This window comes from Pan troglodytes, chromosome 10, assembly GCF_028858775.2.
Source record: "Pan troglodytes isolate AG18354 chromosome 10, NHGRI_mPanTro3-v2.0_pri, whole genome shotgun sequence".
In the NCBI taxonomy this organism is placed as follows: Eukaryota; Metazoa; Chordata; class Mammalia; order Primates; family Hominidae; genus Pan; species Pan troglodytes.
Genome location: NC_072408.2, coordinates 68,457,904 through 68,473,166, shown reverse-complemented (window position 1 = coordinate 68,473,166; position 15,263 = coordinate 68,457,904). Strand labels below are relative to the sequence as shown.

Genomic DNA, 15,263 nt, shown 5'->3' with positions numbered 1-15,263 from the left:
GCAGTCTTTGTCACTTTGATTATTATGTGGGGATTGGGGCTTCCTATCTCCTGACCGTCTTTTGTGAACTAAACATTATTTTAGGGAATTCGTACTAAAATTCTGAAAGCACTGCTTGGGGATGGCAGTCTTATTTGGGATTGTGTCACATGTTTGTTTTGTGCTTAATTGGTTCATGATAACTTGGACAATATATAAATGATCTTGGTTTCATCATGTAACTCACAAAATGTTTTCTTTTACGTTTTTTTTCTTTAGTGCTTTCTCCTTTTCCTACCAAATATCTAGGCTCACTTTTACCATCAGATAGAGATTTAGTTGGGCTTTTAGAACTCTCTCATCAAGCAGATGCTTTGTGTGTGTGTGTGTGTGTGTGTGTGTGTGTGTGTGTGTGTGTGTCTGTTTGTAGTTTGTGGGCTGTTAGAAGCCATTTGCTCATCTTGTCAAAGCCATAGCAGTCTTTTCATTCTCAGTTGCTTCGCTTTCTCCTCACCTCTTAGGAAATTGGCAGCCAATGACTTTGATTTTTTTTTTCCTCTATGAGACAGATATGCTAGTGTGTAACTGTAGACAGAGGAAGAGTTTGCACATTTAGCAAATGATCAAATAAGTGGTGTGTATGTGTGTGTGTGCATACATGCTGGCTCTATAACTGAGCAAGTAGTCTTTTTTCTCTTAAGTTTCCGTACATTTATACATTTAATTAGGAGGCCTAAGTATCTATGATGGCTTTTAGATATGTAACCTCAACAGTTTTTTAAGAAGGGGGAAGAGTGTCCAAGATAATTTTTACTCTTATTTAGTGGATGTGTGGTTGAATGTTATGGTATTTTGGGGAAACTTGGGTTCTGACTCCATCGTTTCAGTGAGCCATGGTTTCCCATTGCTTCAGGAGTAGAGAAATGGGGGAAGGCATTTCAATAGTTCTTAAATCTATTATTTAGCAGTAGCTCAAGTCTGTGTGCATAGTAATCAAAGAAATGAGATTGGGTTCCCTGGGTGTGGTCTGCATTCCTTCTGTACTGTAGCGCTGTTCTAGTCTCCTGGTCAAATCACAGCCCAGAGCTGCTTCAGCCAAGAGGAGACTTAAATTAGGGATGTGCAATTTACAGCCATTGTAGCAGGATCCGTTTAGTCCCTAGGCAGAAGATAACATGTGCTATCACTGTAGAAATTATAGCAGCTTTCCGATTGAAATAGCCCTGAGAGTTTCTTGTGACTATTACCTTGAGCTGAGGTGTAATCCCTTACCAGTGGTGTAATCCTAACTACAATACAACAGTTAATTGTCTTCTGTGTTCTTATTTGTGGTTCAGAACACAAATTGTTACTGTTCCATCAGCTTTTCTTGTTCGTCGTTTGTTTTTTACCTGATTCCTTTCCTGTTTAATAGTAGTTATATGCTTGGCTTGACATAGTTAGGCTATTTGGTACTGTGATATTAAGATATTTTAGAGGAAAAGGTCATCAGCTGTCTTTCTGGACTATTCTGGGCATTTTGTACTCTTTTTATATCTAACTCTTCTTTTTTTTTATTTTACTTGAAGTTCTTGGATACATGTGTAGAACATGCAGGTTTGTTACATAGATATGAATGTGCCATATTGGTTTGCTGCACCTATCAACCCGTCATCTAGGTTTTAAGCCCCACATGTATTAGGTATTTGTCCTAATGCTCTCCCTCCCTTTTCCCCCCAACTCCATGAAAGGCCCCGGTGTGTGATGTTCCCATCCCTGTGTCTATGTATTCTCACTGTTCAACTCCAAATTATGAGTGAGAACATGCAGTGTTTGTTTTTCTGTTTCTGTGTTAGTTTGCTGAGGATGATGGTTTCCAGCTTCATCCATGTGCCTGCAAAGAACATAAACTCATTCTTTTTTTATGGCTGCATAGTATTCCATGGTGTATATGTGCCACATTTTCTTTATCCAGTCTATCATTGATGGGCATTTGGGTAGGTTCCAAGTCTTTGCTATTGTAAACAGTGCTGCAATAAACATAATGTATGCATGTGTCTTTATAGTAGAATGATTTATAATCCTTTGGGTATATACCCAGTAATGGGATTGCTGGGTCAAATGGTATTTCTGGTTCTAGATCCTTGAGGAATCACCACACTGTCTTCCACAATGGTTGAACTAATTTACACTCCCACCAACAGTGTAAAAATGTTCCTATTTCTCCACATCCTCTCCAGCATCTGTCATTTCCAGACTTTTTAATGATCGCCATTCTAACTGGCGTGCGATGGTATCTTATTGTGGTTTTAATTTGCATTTCTCTAATGACCAGTGATGATGAGCTTTTTTTCATATATTTGTTGGCCACATAAATGTCTTCTTTTGAGAAGTGTCTGTTCATATCCTTCGTCCACTTTTTGATGGGGTTGTTTGTTTTTTTTCTTGTAAATTTGTTTAAGTTTCTTGTAGAATGTGGATATTAGCCCTTTGTCAGATGGATAGATTGCAAAAATTTTCTCCCATTCTGTAGGTTGCCTGTACACTCTGATGATAGTTTCTTTTGCTGAGCAGAAGCTCTTTAGTTTAATTAGATCCCATTTGTCAATTTTGGCTTTTGTTGTAATTGCTTTTGGTGTTTTATTCATTAAGTCTTTGCCCATGCCTATGTCCTGAATGGTACTGCCTAGGTTTTCTTCTAGGGTTTTTATATTTTTAGGTCTTACGTTTAAGTCTTTAATCCATCTTGAGTTAATTTTTGTATAAGGTGTAAGGAAGGGGTCCAGTTTCTGTTTTCTGCATATGGGTAGCCAGTTTTTCCAGCACTATGTATTAAATAGGGAATCCTTTCCCCATTGCTTGTTTTTGTCAGATTTGTCAAAGATCAGGTGATTGTAGATGTGTGGTGTTATTTCTGAGGCCTCTGTTCTGTTCCGTTGGTCTGAGTATCTGTTTTGGTACCAGTACCATGCTGTTTTGGTTACTGTAACCTTGTAGTATAGTTTGAAGTCAGGTAGTGTGATGCCTCCATCTTTGTTCTTTTTGCTTAGAATTGTCTTGGCTATACAGACTCTATTTTGGTTCCATATGAAATTTAAAGTAGTTTTTTTTTATCTAGTTCTGTGAGGAAAGTCAATGGTAGCTTGATGGGGATGGCATTGAATCTATAAATTACTTTGGGCAATATGGCCATTTTCATGATATTGATTCTTCCTATCCATGAGCATGGATATTTTTTTCCATTTGTTTATGTCCTCTCTTATTTCCTTGATCAGTGGTTTGTAATTCTCCTTGAAGAGGTCCTTCATGTCCCTTGTAAGTTGTATTCCTAGGTATTTTGTTTTCTTTGTAGCAATTGTGAATAAGAGAGAGTTCACTCATGATTTGGTTCTCTGCTTGTCTATTTTTGTTGTATAGGAATGCTTGTGGTTTTTGTACATTGATTTTGTATCCTGAGACTTTGCTGAAATTGTTTATCAGCTTAAGGAGTTTTTGGGCTGAGACAATGGGGTTTTCTAAATATGCAGTCATGTCATCTGCAAACAGACATTTTGACTTCCTCTTTTCCTGTTTGAATACCCTTTATTTCTTTCTCTTGCCTGATTGCTCTGGCCAGAACTTCCAGTACTATGTTGAATAGGAGTGGTGAGAGAGGGCATCCTTGTCTTGTGCCAGTTTTCAAAGGGAATACTTCCAGCTTTTGCCCGTTCAGTATGATACTGGCTATGGGTTTGTCATAAATAGCTCCTATTATTTTGAGATATGTTCCAACAATACCTACTTCGTTGAGAGTTTTTAGCATGAAGGGATGTTGAATTTTATCGAAGGCCTTTTCTGCAACTATTGAGATAATCATGTGGCTTTTGTCGTTGGTTCTGTTTAAGTGATGGATTATGTTTATTGATTTGCATGTGTTGAACCAGCCTTGCATCCCAGGGATGAAGCCGACTTCATCATGGATAAGCTTTTGATTTGCTGTTGGATTTGGTTTGCCAGTATTTTATTAGGATTTTTGCATTGATGTTCATCAGGGATATTGGCCTGAATTGGTGTGTGTGTGTGTGTGTGTGTGTGTGTGTGTGTGTCTGCCAGGTTTTGGTATCAGGATGATGCTGGCCTCATAAAATGAGTTAGGGAGGAGTCCCTCATTTTCTGCTGTTTGGAATAGTTTCAGAAGGAATGGTACCACCTCCTCTTTGTACCTCTGGTAGAATTTGGCTGTGAATCCATCTGGTCCTGGGCTTTTTTGGTTGGTAGGCTATTAATTACTGCCTCAATTTCAGAACTTGTTATTGGTCTATTCAGGGATCGACTTTTTCCTGGCTTAGTCTTGGGAGGGTGTAAGTGTCCAGGAATTTATCCATTTCTTCTAGATCTTCTAGTTTATTTGTGTAGAGGTGTTTATGGTATTCTCTGATGGTAGTTTGTATTTTTGTGGGATCAGTGGCGATATACCCTTTATCATTTTTTGTTATATCTATTTGATTGTTCTCTCTTTTCTTCATTATTAGTCTGGCTAACGGTCTATCTATTTTGTTAATCTTTTCAAAAAACCAACTCCTTGAGGCTATGATTTTGAGACCAGCCTGGCCAACATGGTGAAACCCTGTCTCTACTAAAAATGTAAAAATTAGCCTGTGTGGTTGTGCATGCCTGTAGTCCCAGCTACTTGGGACACTGAGGCATGAGAATCGCTTGAACCCAGGAGGTGGAGGTTGCAGTGAGCAGAGATCATGCCACTGCACCCCAGCCTAGGCTACAGAGTGAGACTCTGTCTCAGCAACAACAAAAGACTGTATAGAGCACACTCTCACTCTCAGAAGTCCCCCAGAATGCACAATACTGCATATAGTGACTATGCCTGTTCTTGTTAGTTTGGAAGAAGCAGAACAATCTGTCACTGCTCAAAATAAAAGAAAACATCAAAACAATTTGAAGAAATTATTATCATTATAAGTGTCAGGCTGTTCTTGATTTGTGAGAAACAGAAATTTACTATGTTTTGAAGGTAGACATGAGATATTCAGGCTTTGAAACTTGCAAAAATTTCAAAGGACAGAGGACCTACCTCCCCATTTGGCAAAAATTATTCTTTTTAATCTCAGCAAAAGCTAGATAAACTCCTGAAATCTTACATGTTCTGGAAAAATACCTCGATGCTAGTCTGCTTTCAACTGAACCAATTTGGCTTTTTATAGTTAGGACTTGAAGGATGAATATTTACCAATCTGTGAGACTGAAAATTCTTTGCAGCCAGCTGTGAACCCAAAGGCAGGTGCCAGGATGAATGAATGAATCTAGATTAAAGAATTGCCCAGTTTATGTTGCTTGAGAAATCAAATTATTATCTAAGTTTTGTTTAGAGTAAATGTTTGATGTTTTAAATATATATATATACCTCATAAGCTATTACTGTCATACAAATATAGCAGATATAATTAATAGAGATCTATACTACCTACTTACTAGAACTTTTTTTTATATTTTCCCCATCTTTGCTTTCTCATTTTCTCTTTCTCTCTTTTTTCCTGGACTAATTGAAAGTAAGTTGCAGATATCATGACACTTCTATCCTTAAATATTTCAGCCTAAATTTCCTAAGAACCCAGGACATTCACCTACATAGCCGTATATTCTCATTATACCCAGCAAATATTCAATCATATTATCTAAGGTACACTCCACATTCAGAAAAAAAAAATGCCCTTTACCATAGTTTTTGTTTTGCTTTTGGTTTTGATCAAAGATTCCGTCAAAAATGGCTCACGCCTGTAATCCCAGCACTTTAGGAGGCCAAGGTGGGCGGATCACCTGAGGTCAGGAGTTCGAGACCAGCCTGACCAACATGGAGAAACCCCATCTCTACTAAAAATACAAAATTAGCCGGGTGTGATGGCACATGCCTGTAATCCCAGCACTTTGGGAGGCCGAGGCGGGTGGATCACAAGGTCAGGAGATCGAGACCATCCTGGCTAACAAGGTGAAACCCCGTCTCTACTGAAAATACAAAAAATTAGCGGGGTGTTGTGGCGGGTGCCTGTAGTCCCAGCTACTCGGGAGGCTGAGGCAGGAGAATGGCGTGAACCTGGGAGGCGGAGCTTGCAGTGAGCCGAGATTGTGCCGCTGCACTCCAGCCTGGGCAACAGAGCAAGACTCTATCTCAAAAAAAAAAAAAAATTACAAAGAGCAATTGGTTGTCATGTTTCTTTCATCTCTTTTATGAACTCTTTTGTCTCCCTGTCTTTTTTGTGTTTTATTTTGAGTTTTATGATGTTAACATGTTTTAAAAGTCAAAGACAGTTGTCTGGTAAAATGTCCTGTTGTCTAGATTCATCTAACTGTTGGTGTCCTCATAATTAGATTCAAATTAAACATTGCTAGCAAGTATACATTGCTTCTTTTCAGAAGGTGCATGATATTAGCTAGGCTAAGTTTAATCACTTGGCTAAGTTGGTGTTGACCAGACCTTTCCATTGTAAAGGTGCCTAATCCTCTTGATAACTAAGAAGGCACCTGTGGGGTGATCTTAGAGAGCATGTGCATGTTTTTTTCCCTGACAGTGATTCACCCAATGGTTTTAGCATCTATTTTTGATCCTTATATGAATCAATTATTAAGTTTCTGGTTGCAATATGGTACTAACTTGATTTCTAAAGTCATTTTACTGAAGAAAAATTCTCCTTTCCATCCCCATGTTCTGCTTGGGGAAAATCTTGTCCCCAAAGATGCATGACAGAAGGACTGATGAAAGTGAAACTTAAAAACAACTATCCAAACACACATTAACTATGAAGATGTTTGAAGGGTTTTCTTTTCCTTTCTAAGTAGGTACGCAGGAAACCTGTATCTTAGAATGAGAGCTCTTTATTTTAGAGATTTGTACTTAAAATTATCTTTATTGATGCAGATGAGGGAAAACTAAATAAATTGCCATTCTGATTTTCTTTTGGACTGAGAGAATTCAGTACTAATGAGATGAATTTTCTTTCAGTGCCACAATCTGAAAAGCTATGATGTATACCATACCATTTGAAAATGTCTTAGAAGTAGTTCCTTATAAAGCATATTATATTGAAATCAAATGGGCATTAAAACCATGGAATTCCTTTGAAAGGTGGGATAAAGCAGAAATTGTTTTGTCTTGGTACTTCTTGATCTAGGCTAATAATGCTTTGGAGGAATTTGTCCTGAGGCTTTTTACTCATTCTGCTCAGGACTGGCTCACTTAGTGAGTGTTATCTGATGAAGATCTTATTTCACTTCTGAAAGTACAGCGTTATTCTATTTGTTTGAGGTATTAGTAGGTAGCAGGAAAAGATTGACTCCAGGCATTGCAATATAAAACCCACCCATCCATCTTGAAATTGGTGGTGTCCTACATGCTATGTAAGTTCTCCCACTTGCAATTTATAATGAGGAGACATATTTTTGAAGCAATGAACTGTTCCCTTTAAGTCAACAAAATTGTTTTTTATTATTGGTGTAAGGACTTTAGCACTCTCCAGGAAATCGTTTATAATTTACTTCATTTTTCTTTTGTTTCATAAGAGGATTTTAGACACTATTCTTGTGGCCAGTTAGACTTGGACCCATGCATCCTCTTGAGCCGTGAATTTGCTAGTCTCAATCTCCTGGGCTCAAGTGATCCTTGAGCCTTGGCCTCCCAAAGTGCTGAGATTATAGGCATGAGCCACCGTGCCTGGCTGATAACATATTTGAAACTATAATGAAGAGATACTGAGATTATTTCCTATTTTAAAATACTTTGTCCTGCTTTCTAATATATAGCATGACAGTCAACCTCAAAGGGTATGGAAAGCTTACTTTATTGTAAAGACTTGCAAAGCACACTGCTTAAATTTTAGGGACAGGTTCATACCTGCCAAGCAGGTTTATAAAACACTGATGAATAAACACAAGTTTGCCAGAAATCTTACTAAAGAACAGTGCATCTTATTCAGTGTAGACAGTCTTCTAAAGTATTTTGGTTGAGTTTTTCTTAGAGCTTAATAACTAGACTAAGGATTAAAATAATAAAACTAGTTTCAAGTCTCTTGAGAGTAAGATATGTCATCTTTCAGGCTTATCATAGTGTCTAGTCTAAAGCAACAGTAAGGCTCCAGGTATATTTGTTTGATTACATTTTCAATTTAGTTTCTAAATTCCTTTAGTCTTACTAGATTTCTCAATCGATAGGTTGCCATCTCACTTGATGTCTACTTGATGGCCATCTTCTCTTCTTGTCTGCCTCCCTTTTCATTCCTATTCTTGATCCTACTGACCAGTCACTTTTGACTTAAAGAATAGCAACTCTTTAAGCTGTTGTATTTGACTTTTTAAAAATTATATAGACAGGATGTATTAAAAACATTTAAAGAATTACATAAAGAGAGCTAGATTACTCAGTACTAAACACTGTGTTAGGATTTCGGTTTTTCATTGTTTTTTTTGAGATGGAGTCTCGCTCCATCGCCCAGGCTGGAATGCAATGGTGGTATCTCAGCTCCCTGCAACCTCTGTCTCCTGGGTTCAAATGATCCTCCTACCTCAGCCTCCTGAGTATCTGGGATTACAGGCACCTGCCACCACACATGGCTAATTTCGTATTTTTAGTAGAGACAACATTTCACCATGTTGCCCAGGCTGGTCTCAAACTCCTGACCTCAAGTGATCTACCCACCTCGGCCTCCCAAAGTGCTGGGATTACAGGTGTGAGCCACCGCAACTGGCCCACTGTGTTAGGATTTGAAATAAAAAGGAACTAAGACCTGGTGCTTGTCCTTGAGAGCTCACAGTCTACAGGTAAAATAGATCTATAAAGAGAGCTGAAAAGTACAGGTCATGGCAAGAAGGTGGCAGGGCAGGGACTAGGGGACAGCTAAAGGAGGGTCATGATCCTTTACCTGAGGGATCAATATAGTCCCATAGAAACCCTAGAGCAGGATCTTTAAGGATGAGTTTCCCAGGCAGTCAGGGAATGCAGAGGGAAATCCCTATGGTTTTGTGTGTTGGCTGCAGTGAGGAGCAAGAGGGTCCCCTTGGGGAACTTGGTGAGTATAGATTTTAGAAAGGTTTGGGAGAAGGGCAACATGGCAGATGTTACTAGATGTGGTAGAAATGCCAAGTTTGGGAAGGAGGTGTATGGGTTGGATCTAGACAGAAACGGATATAAGTCAGGGAACAGGTGTGGTGATAGGACTCCAAATCTTGGTGAAGTCAAAGAGCAGGCAAAGGTGGGGGAGTGTGTTCAACTGAGTTGTGGGTTGGGCAGGTGTCCTCAGGGAGGCGGACGAAGTGAGAGGCCTTGGGGTGTGACCTTGAGCATATATTCCTAAAAGGGCCCTATTTTTTATCTCCTCCCTCCTACTGTACTGTCTTTCCTGGGCCATATTCACCACACTGTCTTTCACATGCATTTTTAACCAGTCAAGATCTCATACCTCCATTCCATACTAATTAAAGTCAGTTAAAGTCCTCCACCTTAAATAATCTCATTTGTAACTCAAAGAATCTCATACAGGAAACCTTTTACAACCAACCCCCCCATGCTGAATGGGTTATTTTTTTCATTAGAACTCAGCGTTTACTCACTATAGAGTATTATCACTCATACCCTTTATAATCATATGTTTGCCTGACCTTATGTCTTAAATAAGTTGCTTGAGCCTAAAGATTGGAGGTGTTTTTGTTTTTTTGGCAAGCTTGAAAAGTATCTGGCACTCCTATTTGTTAAATATTTGTAGAAGGAAGGAAGAAGAGAGGAAGGAGAGGGATACGGAATTGAAATTGAGGAAAGGAAGGAATTTGAAACTGAAGAGTCATATGCTTTGCCACATAAACTCTGAAGGTCACACAGGATGGTAGTGCCAGCAGAAGAAAGAGGACGTTGAGTGAACCTGTGGTTGAATGAGGAGGATGGTAGAGATGCTGGGGAGGTAAGAGTCAGGACAAGAAGGCTGAGGGCAGCCTTCCTCAAAGAAGTTGACATTTAGTGGAACGTTCAATGACAATTGCAAAGGAGTTTCAGAGGACAGAATGGAATGGGTTGGGAGAGGATTTGGTTAAGATTTGCTGAAAACCCTGAACTTTTGGTAAATACTGCTCTGTGTGGGAAATGTTTCAATGAGAATTGACTGTTAATTAACTCTCACTCTTGGATATCCCTTGAACAAGCTGTCTGGAGAGTTCCTCAGGAGAATGTCTACTTGCAACAACAGTAATAATATTTATCAAGTGCTTGTGTTACCTCATAAACTCTCACACTAACCCTGTGAGGTATGTATTATTATCTTCCACATCTTTTGAATGAAGACAGCTAGACTTAGAGTGGTTAAGAAGTGTTCACAGTCGTCACATTGCTCCTAAGTGGGCCACTACTACAGCCAAGGCAACACATGCTAGAACCTGTCAAGTACCCAGAGAATATCAGAACTGCTGTCCGATCTCCTGAAATTGAAATTAATTTCCTCAGTGACTCAATACCCACTGCCACTCACTCAAGCCCTGCGAGTTCAAGCCAAATCATCCTGCCACCGCAGGAATCTGATGGGTCACGCTGCTGCCTACTGAAAATGGGGATTTGGGTTAATGATAAAATAGGTTAAAACACATAAAATAGATAAACTAGGGTAAAATACAGTAAGAATGGATGAGAGGAGAGAAAAAGAATACTTCAGTTTAGGAAGCATAATACTACTTAAAATTTCCTGAGAATAAATTTGTCTTCTAGACAACACATATACTTTCTTTTCTTTTTTTAAATTTTTCTTTAATTTTAATTAATTAATTAATTAATTTATTTTTTTGAGATAGAGTTTTGCTCTTTTGCCTAGGCTGGAGTGAAGTGGTGTGATCTCAGCTCACTGCAACTTCTGCCCCCAGGTTCAAGCGATTCTCCTGCCTCAGCCTCCTGGGTAGCTGGGATTATAGGCGCCCCCCACCACGCCAAGCTAATTTTTGTATTTTTAGTAAAGATGGGGTTTTGCCATGTTGGCCTGGCTGGTCTCAAACTCCTGACCTCAGGTGATCCACCTGCCTGCCGCAGCCTCCCAAAGCGCTGGGATTACAGGTGTGAGCCACTGCGCCTGGCCCACATATGCTTGAAATGTGAGTCAAGATGGTGTGCTGGGAGAGGAAGATGTGGGGTGACAAGAGCATTTATTTTTTTTATTGAGGAAAAAACAAACTGATGGGGATTATTAATGGAATCCTTATTATGGGTTATTTTAAACTTTCCAAAAAGTTTAAAAATCTGTCTATATGGGATGTCCTAATTCAAGGGTTTCTTGAGGTTGAATTCTCTTGCCTCTGTGAAAGAGTCTTTTCGTTGGTGCTGACCGATGGGGACTCTTGGTGGCATTCACAGGGTGATCCCTCCTCAGCAGAGAGGGGAGGATACGCTGCCTCAGCCAGCTGAAGGCCCACCCAAAGTTCAGGCAGCACTGGGCCTGTGTGTGGGAAGGAGTGTCATCCTTCTCTGGTTGCTCTGACAGGATTGAGGAGATCTCTGGAGCGCTTGTCCTTTGGCTGGCGGTTGCCTGGCTTATCATCTGCCACGAAAATGAAGGATGTGTTAGGTAGGAATAACCATGACAACAGCCAAATCAACATTTACTCATTTGTGGAACTCACATCCTTTTACCAAAAATAGCCCAAGTGTCAATGCAGAGTTTCAATGCTCATCAATACTAAACATATACGTTTTTGGTGGGGAGGGAGATATAGTTAGCCCTTCTCCTTGCTTGCTACCCTCTTGTTTCCCTCAGCATTCCCAGTCTTTTCCCTACAGCTTCACCCTGACTCCTTTCCTTGTTGTCTCCCACTGGTATCACGTCAGTCCCCCTGGGACCTGCCTCCTCCTAGTGGTCATAAGATTCTGTGGTTCAACCCAGGCCTATCCCTTCCTGTCCTGTGAGGCATCTCTGCTCTCCTCAGCCAGCTCATGTCCCTTAAGCCTTAGAGGAGTCTGTGGAGACTACATAACATCTTTATTTTCTGGTGGTTTGCACTTGGGCAGGTCTTGACAAGCATCATGTTCTTGATGACTGACCTGAACCATTTCCGGAGGGGAGCCGCTGGACAGCTGGAAATCTTTCTGAGCAGTTTCAGGAAATACAGCGTCATCATCTTTCAGATTTTCTAGAAATATCTGAAACTCTTGCACAAGATTATTCAGTTTGCCAACAGACAGTTTTGTTCTCTCTTTTGGTAACTTGTCTATCCACAGGTTGTCTCCATTTAGAAGCCTATTAGCTCTTGAGTCTGTGTTATCAGAGCCAATGTCCACGTCCCAGGCCAGGAAGATGCTTAGTTTGCAAAACTGCTCTGGTTCATCCTGAATTTGGTCTTGTCTCTTCATGCGTCTCCCTATCCTTTCAGTCCCCCATGCCCCTTGGATGGGAGGAAGAAAGTGGATGGAAGGACCCTTGGAAGGTGCGTCTTCCCAGGAGGTTGTGTCCTCACAGGGGGTGTCCTCACAGGGGAAATAGCCCACAGAGAGGCTCAGGTTGGAATTGGATTTGGAGCTGTCGTCCTCTATGTCACTGTTAGAGGATGAATATGCCATGGAGTTCAAAGGCACAAATCTCTCTCAACTTGAGAAGCTTCAAAAAAGAAAAAAGAAAAAATAGGTGGGACTAAGGAGAAGAGAATCATAGTACTTAAGCAAAAACATTATCCATTCCCTTCTCTTTTTTCTTTTTTTTTTTTTGAGACGAAGTCTCACTCTGTCTCCCAGGCTGGAATGCAGTGGTGCGATCTTGGCTCACTGCAACCTCAGCCTCCCGAGTAGCTGGGACTACAAGCACACGCCACCACACCTGGCTAATTTTTGTATTTTTTAGTAGAGATGGGGTTTCACCATGTTGACCAGGCTGGTCTTGAACTCCTGACCTCAGGTAATCCACTCACCTTTGCCTCCAAAGTGCTGGGATTATAGGTGTGAGCCACCACACCCGGCCCCATTCCCTTTTCTATTCAGAACTACCCCATTTAGATAGAAGTATTATCCAATAGTTTTTGTTTGTTTTTGTTTTTTTTTTTTTTGAGATGGAGCCTCGCTCTGTTGTCCAGGCTGGAGTTCAGTGGTGTGATGTCAGCTCACTGCAACCTCCGTCTCCTGGATTCAAGAGATTGTCTTGCCTCAGCCTCCCGGGTAGCTAGGACTACAGGCACATGCCACCATGCCCAGCTAATTTTTTGTATTTTTAGTAGAGAAGGGGTTTCACCATGTTAGCCAGAAAGGTCTTGATCTGACCTCGTGATCTACCTGCCTCGGCCTCCCAAAGTGCTGGGATTACTGGCATGAGCCACCAGGCCTGGCCAGTGTTATCCAGTTTTTACAATCTCTCAGTGAAGGGCAGAAGAGGCAGCCCTCTCCCTTTTAAAACTTATTTCATTGTATTATAATCCTCTCTACTAAGTATCTCCACTTCTCATCATTTGTCCTACTGTGGTTGTAAGATCTTGTATCATAAAAGAAAAGGATGATCATTGTATAAAATTGGAAAAATATAGGAAAGTATGAAGATGAAATAAATATGCTGTAGTCCTACCTTCTAAAGATAATGATAACTATCAAAACATTTTGATGGACTTCCTTATCTTTTCTATTTATATAAACACACATATACATATCTGTACATTTATACAATATGTCCACATATACATATACATATATGTAAATGTGGATATGACATAGTTGAAACTGAAATTATTTTATCCCATAGCCTACAACAAACATATATATGGTTACTCTGCAATTTTTAACCACTTCTTATTAATGCTAAATAAATCTGTAATAAACCCGCTTTTCCATACATCTTTGACTATGTCTCTTATTTTTCTATATGTAGGATTAATGGACCAAACCCCATAAATATATTAAAGTCTTGTGGTAGTTGATACCAAATTACTTTCCAGAAGGTTTTGGTATTTAGATGCCCATCTTCCCACCGTCTGATGACACTGTTTAGTCCAGCTTTTTCTGTGAAGCCCCGGAGTAAGTAGGGCTGGAAGAATGTGCACGTGCATGCACGCGTGCATGCGCGCACACACAGACACACACACACACAAACAAAAGACTGTCACACCCTGCTCTGGTGGCTGCCCACGTGGAAGAAGTGCTGCTAACTCCTGAGGCAAAAAAAGGAGACACGAGAAATCCTTCACATCCCGAGTCTCAGTGGCTAAAAGTCCAGCTGTCAGAAGTCTGTGTTCTGAGACTGTTGGTTACCATGGCAACAGAAAGAACCGAGTTAGAGCCAGGAATGTGGAAAGAGAAAAGGAAAGAAGGGGACAGAAAGCCACAGAATCTATCCCTTTGTTTCCAAAATATTCTATGCCCATACCATCCTAGGCTGAAGAGGATCCCTCTTGAGTGTAGAAGAACGAATGCATGGAGTTTACTTCTCTCTTGTCAGGTGGCAGATGGTTCCCGTCCTTAGGAGATTTAGAGCTCTAAATAAGGGGCATGGGTATAAACATACACATACATACACACACACAGACATGCTTACAAATGGAAAGCAGAAAGCCAAGAAACACTTATCTGACCTACCTATTGGATTCATCAATTTTCTTAAGATCTTTCCCCAATATTTGTCTCTCTCCATTTCCATTATACAAGATTACAGTTAAAGTTTGCCGTGACTCACTCTCAGGTTTTTCACTGTAGAACTGGCTTAAATTTGTATATTCTGTTAAATAAGATGTTTAAGGAATTCTGATGACATGATAGAAGAAATAGGCAGAGTTAGAGTTGGAAAGAAGCAGCTTCTACTACCCAACAGAGGCAGCCTGGCAGGTGCCCACAGACTGCTCACAACTCCCCTGAGTGATTGTGGACCTGGATTAATCCTGGAAGGTGTTTAAGTCAGAAGCCACATGTTCCCTGGCATTTATTTATTTATTTATTTATTTATTTATTTATTTATTTGAGATGGTGTCTCACTTTGTCACCCAGGCCAGAGTGTAGTGTCATGGTCTGAGCTCACTGCAACCTCCACCTCCCGGGTTCAAGCGATTATCCTGCCTCAGCCTCCTGAGTAGCTGGGGATTACAGGCATGGGCCACCATGCCTGGCTAATTTTTTGTGTTTTTAGTAGAGATGAGATTTCTCCATGTTGGCCAGGCTGGTCTCAAACTCCTGACCTCAAGTGATCCGCCCTCCTTGGCCTCCCAAAGTACTGGTATTACAGGCATGAGCCACCCACCATGCCCGGCCCCCTAGCATTTATTTTATTTTATTATTATTTTTTATTTTTAGAGATGGGGTCTCACTCTTTTGCCCAGGCTAGAGTACAATG

At 40.4% G+C, this 15,263-nt stretch overlaps 1 protein-coding gene across 1 annotated transcript; it reads right to left on the bottom strand.

Moving 5' to 3' along the window:
- Nucleotides 1-11,098: 11,098 nt before the first annotated feature.
- On the bottom strand, nt 11,099-14,198 carry C12H12orf71 (chromosome 12 C12orf71 homolog). Its single transcript, XM_520810.6, has 3 exons — nt 14,049-14,198; nt 12,008-12,560; nt 11,099-11,507 (listed from the first exon to the last, which is right to left on the bottom strand). Exons 2-3 carry the CDS (start codon nt 12,521-12,523, stop codon nt 11,214-11,216), a joined length of 810 nt encoding a protein of 269 aa, XP_520810.3. The 5' UTR covers nt 12,524-12,560; nt 14,049-14,198; the 3' UTR covers nt 11,099-11,213.
- Nucleotides 14,199-15,263: the final 1,065 nt, after the last annotated feature.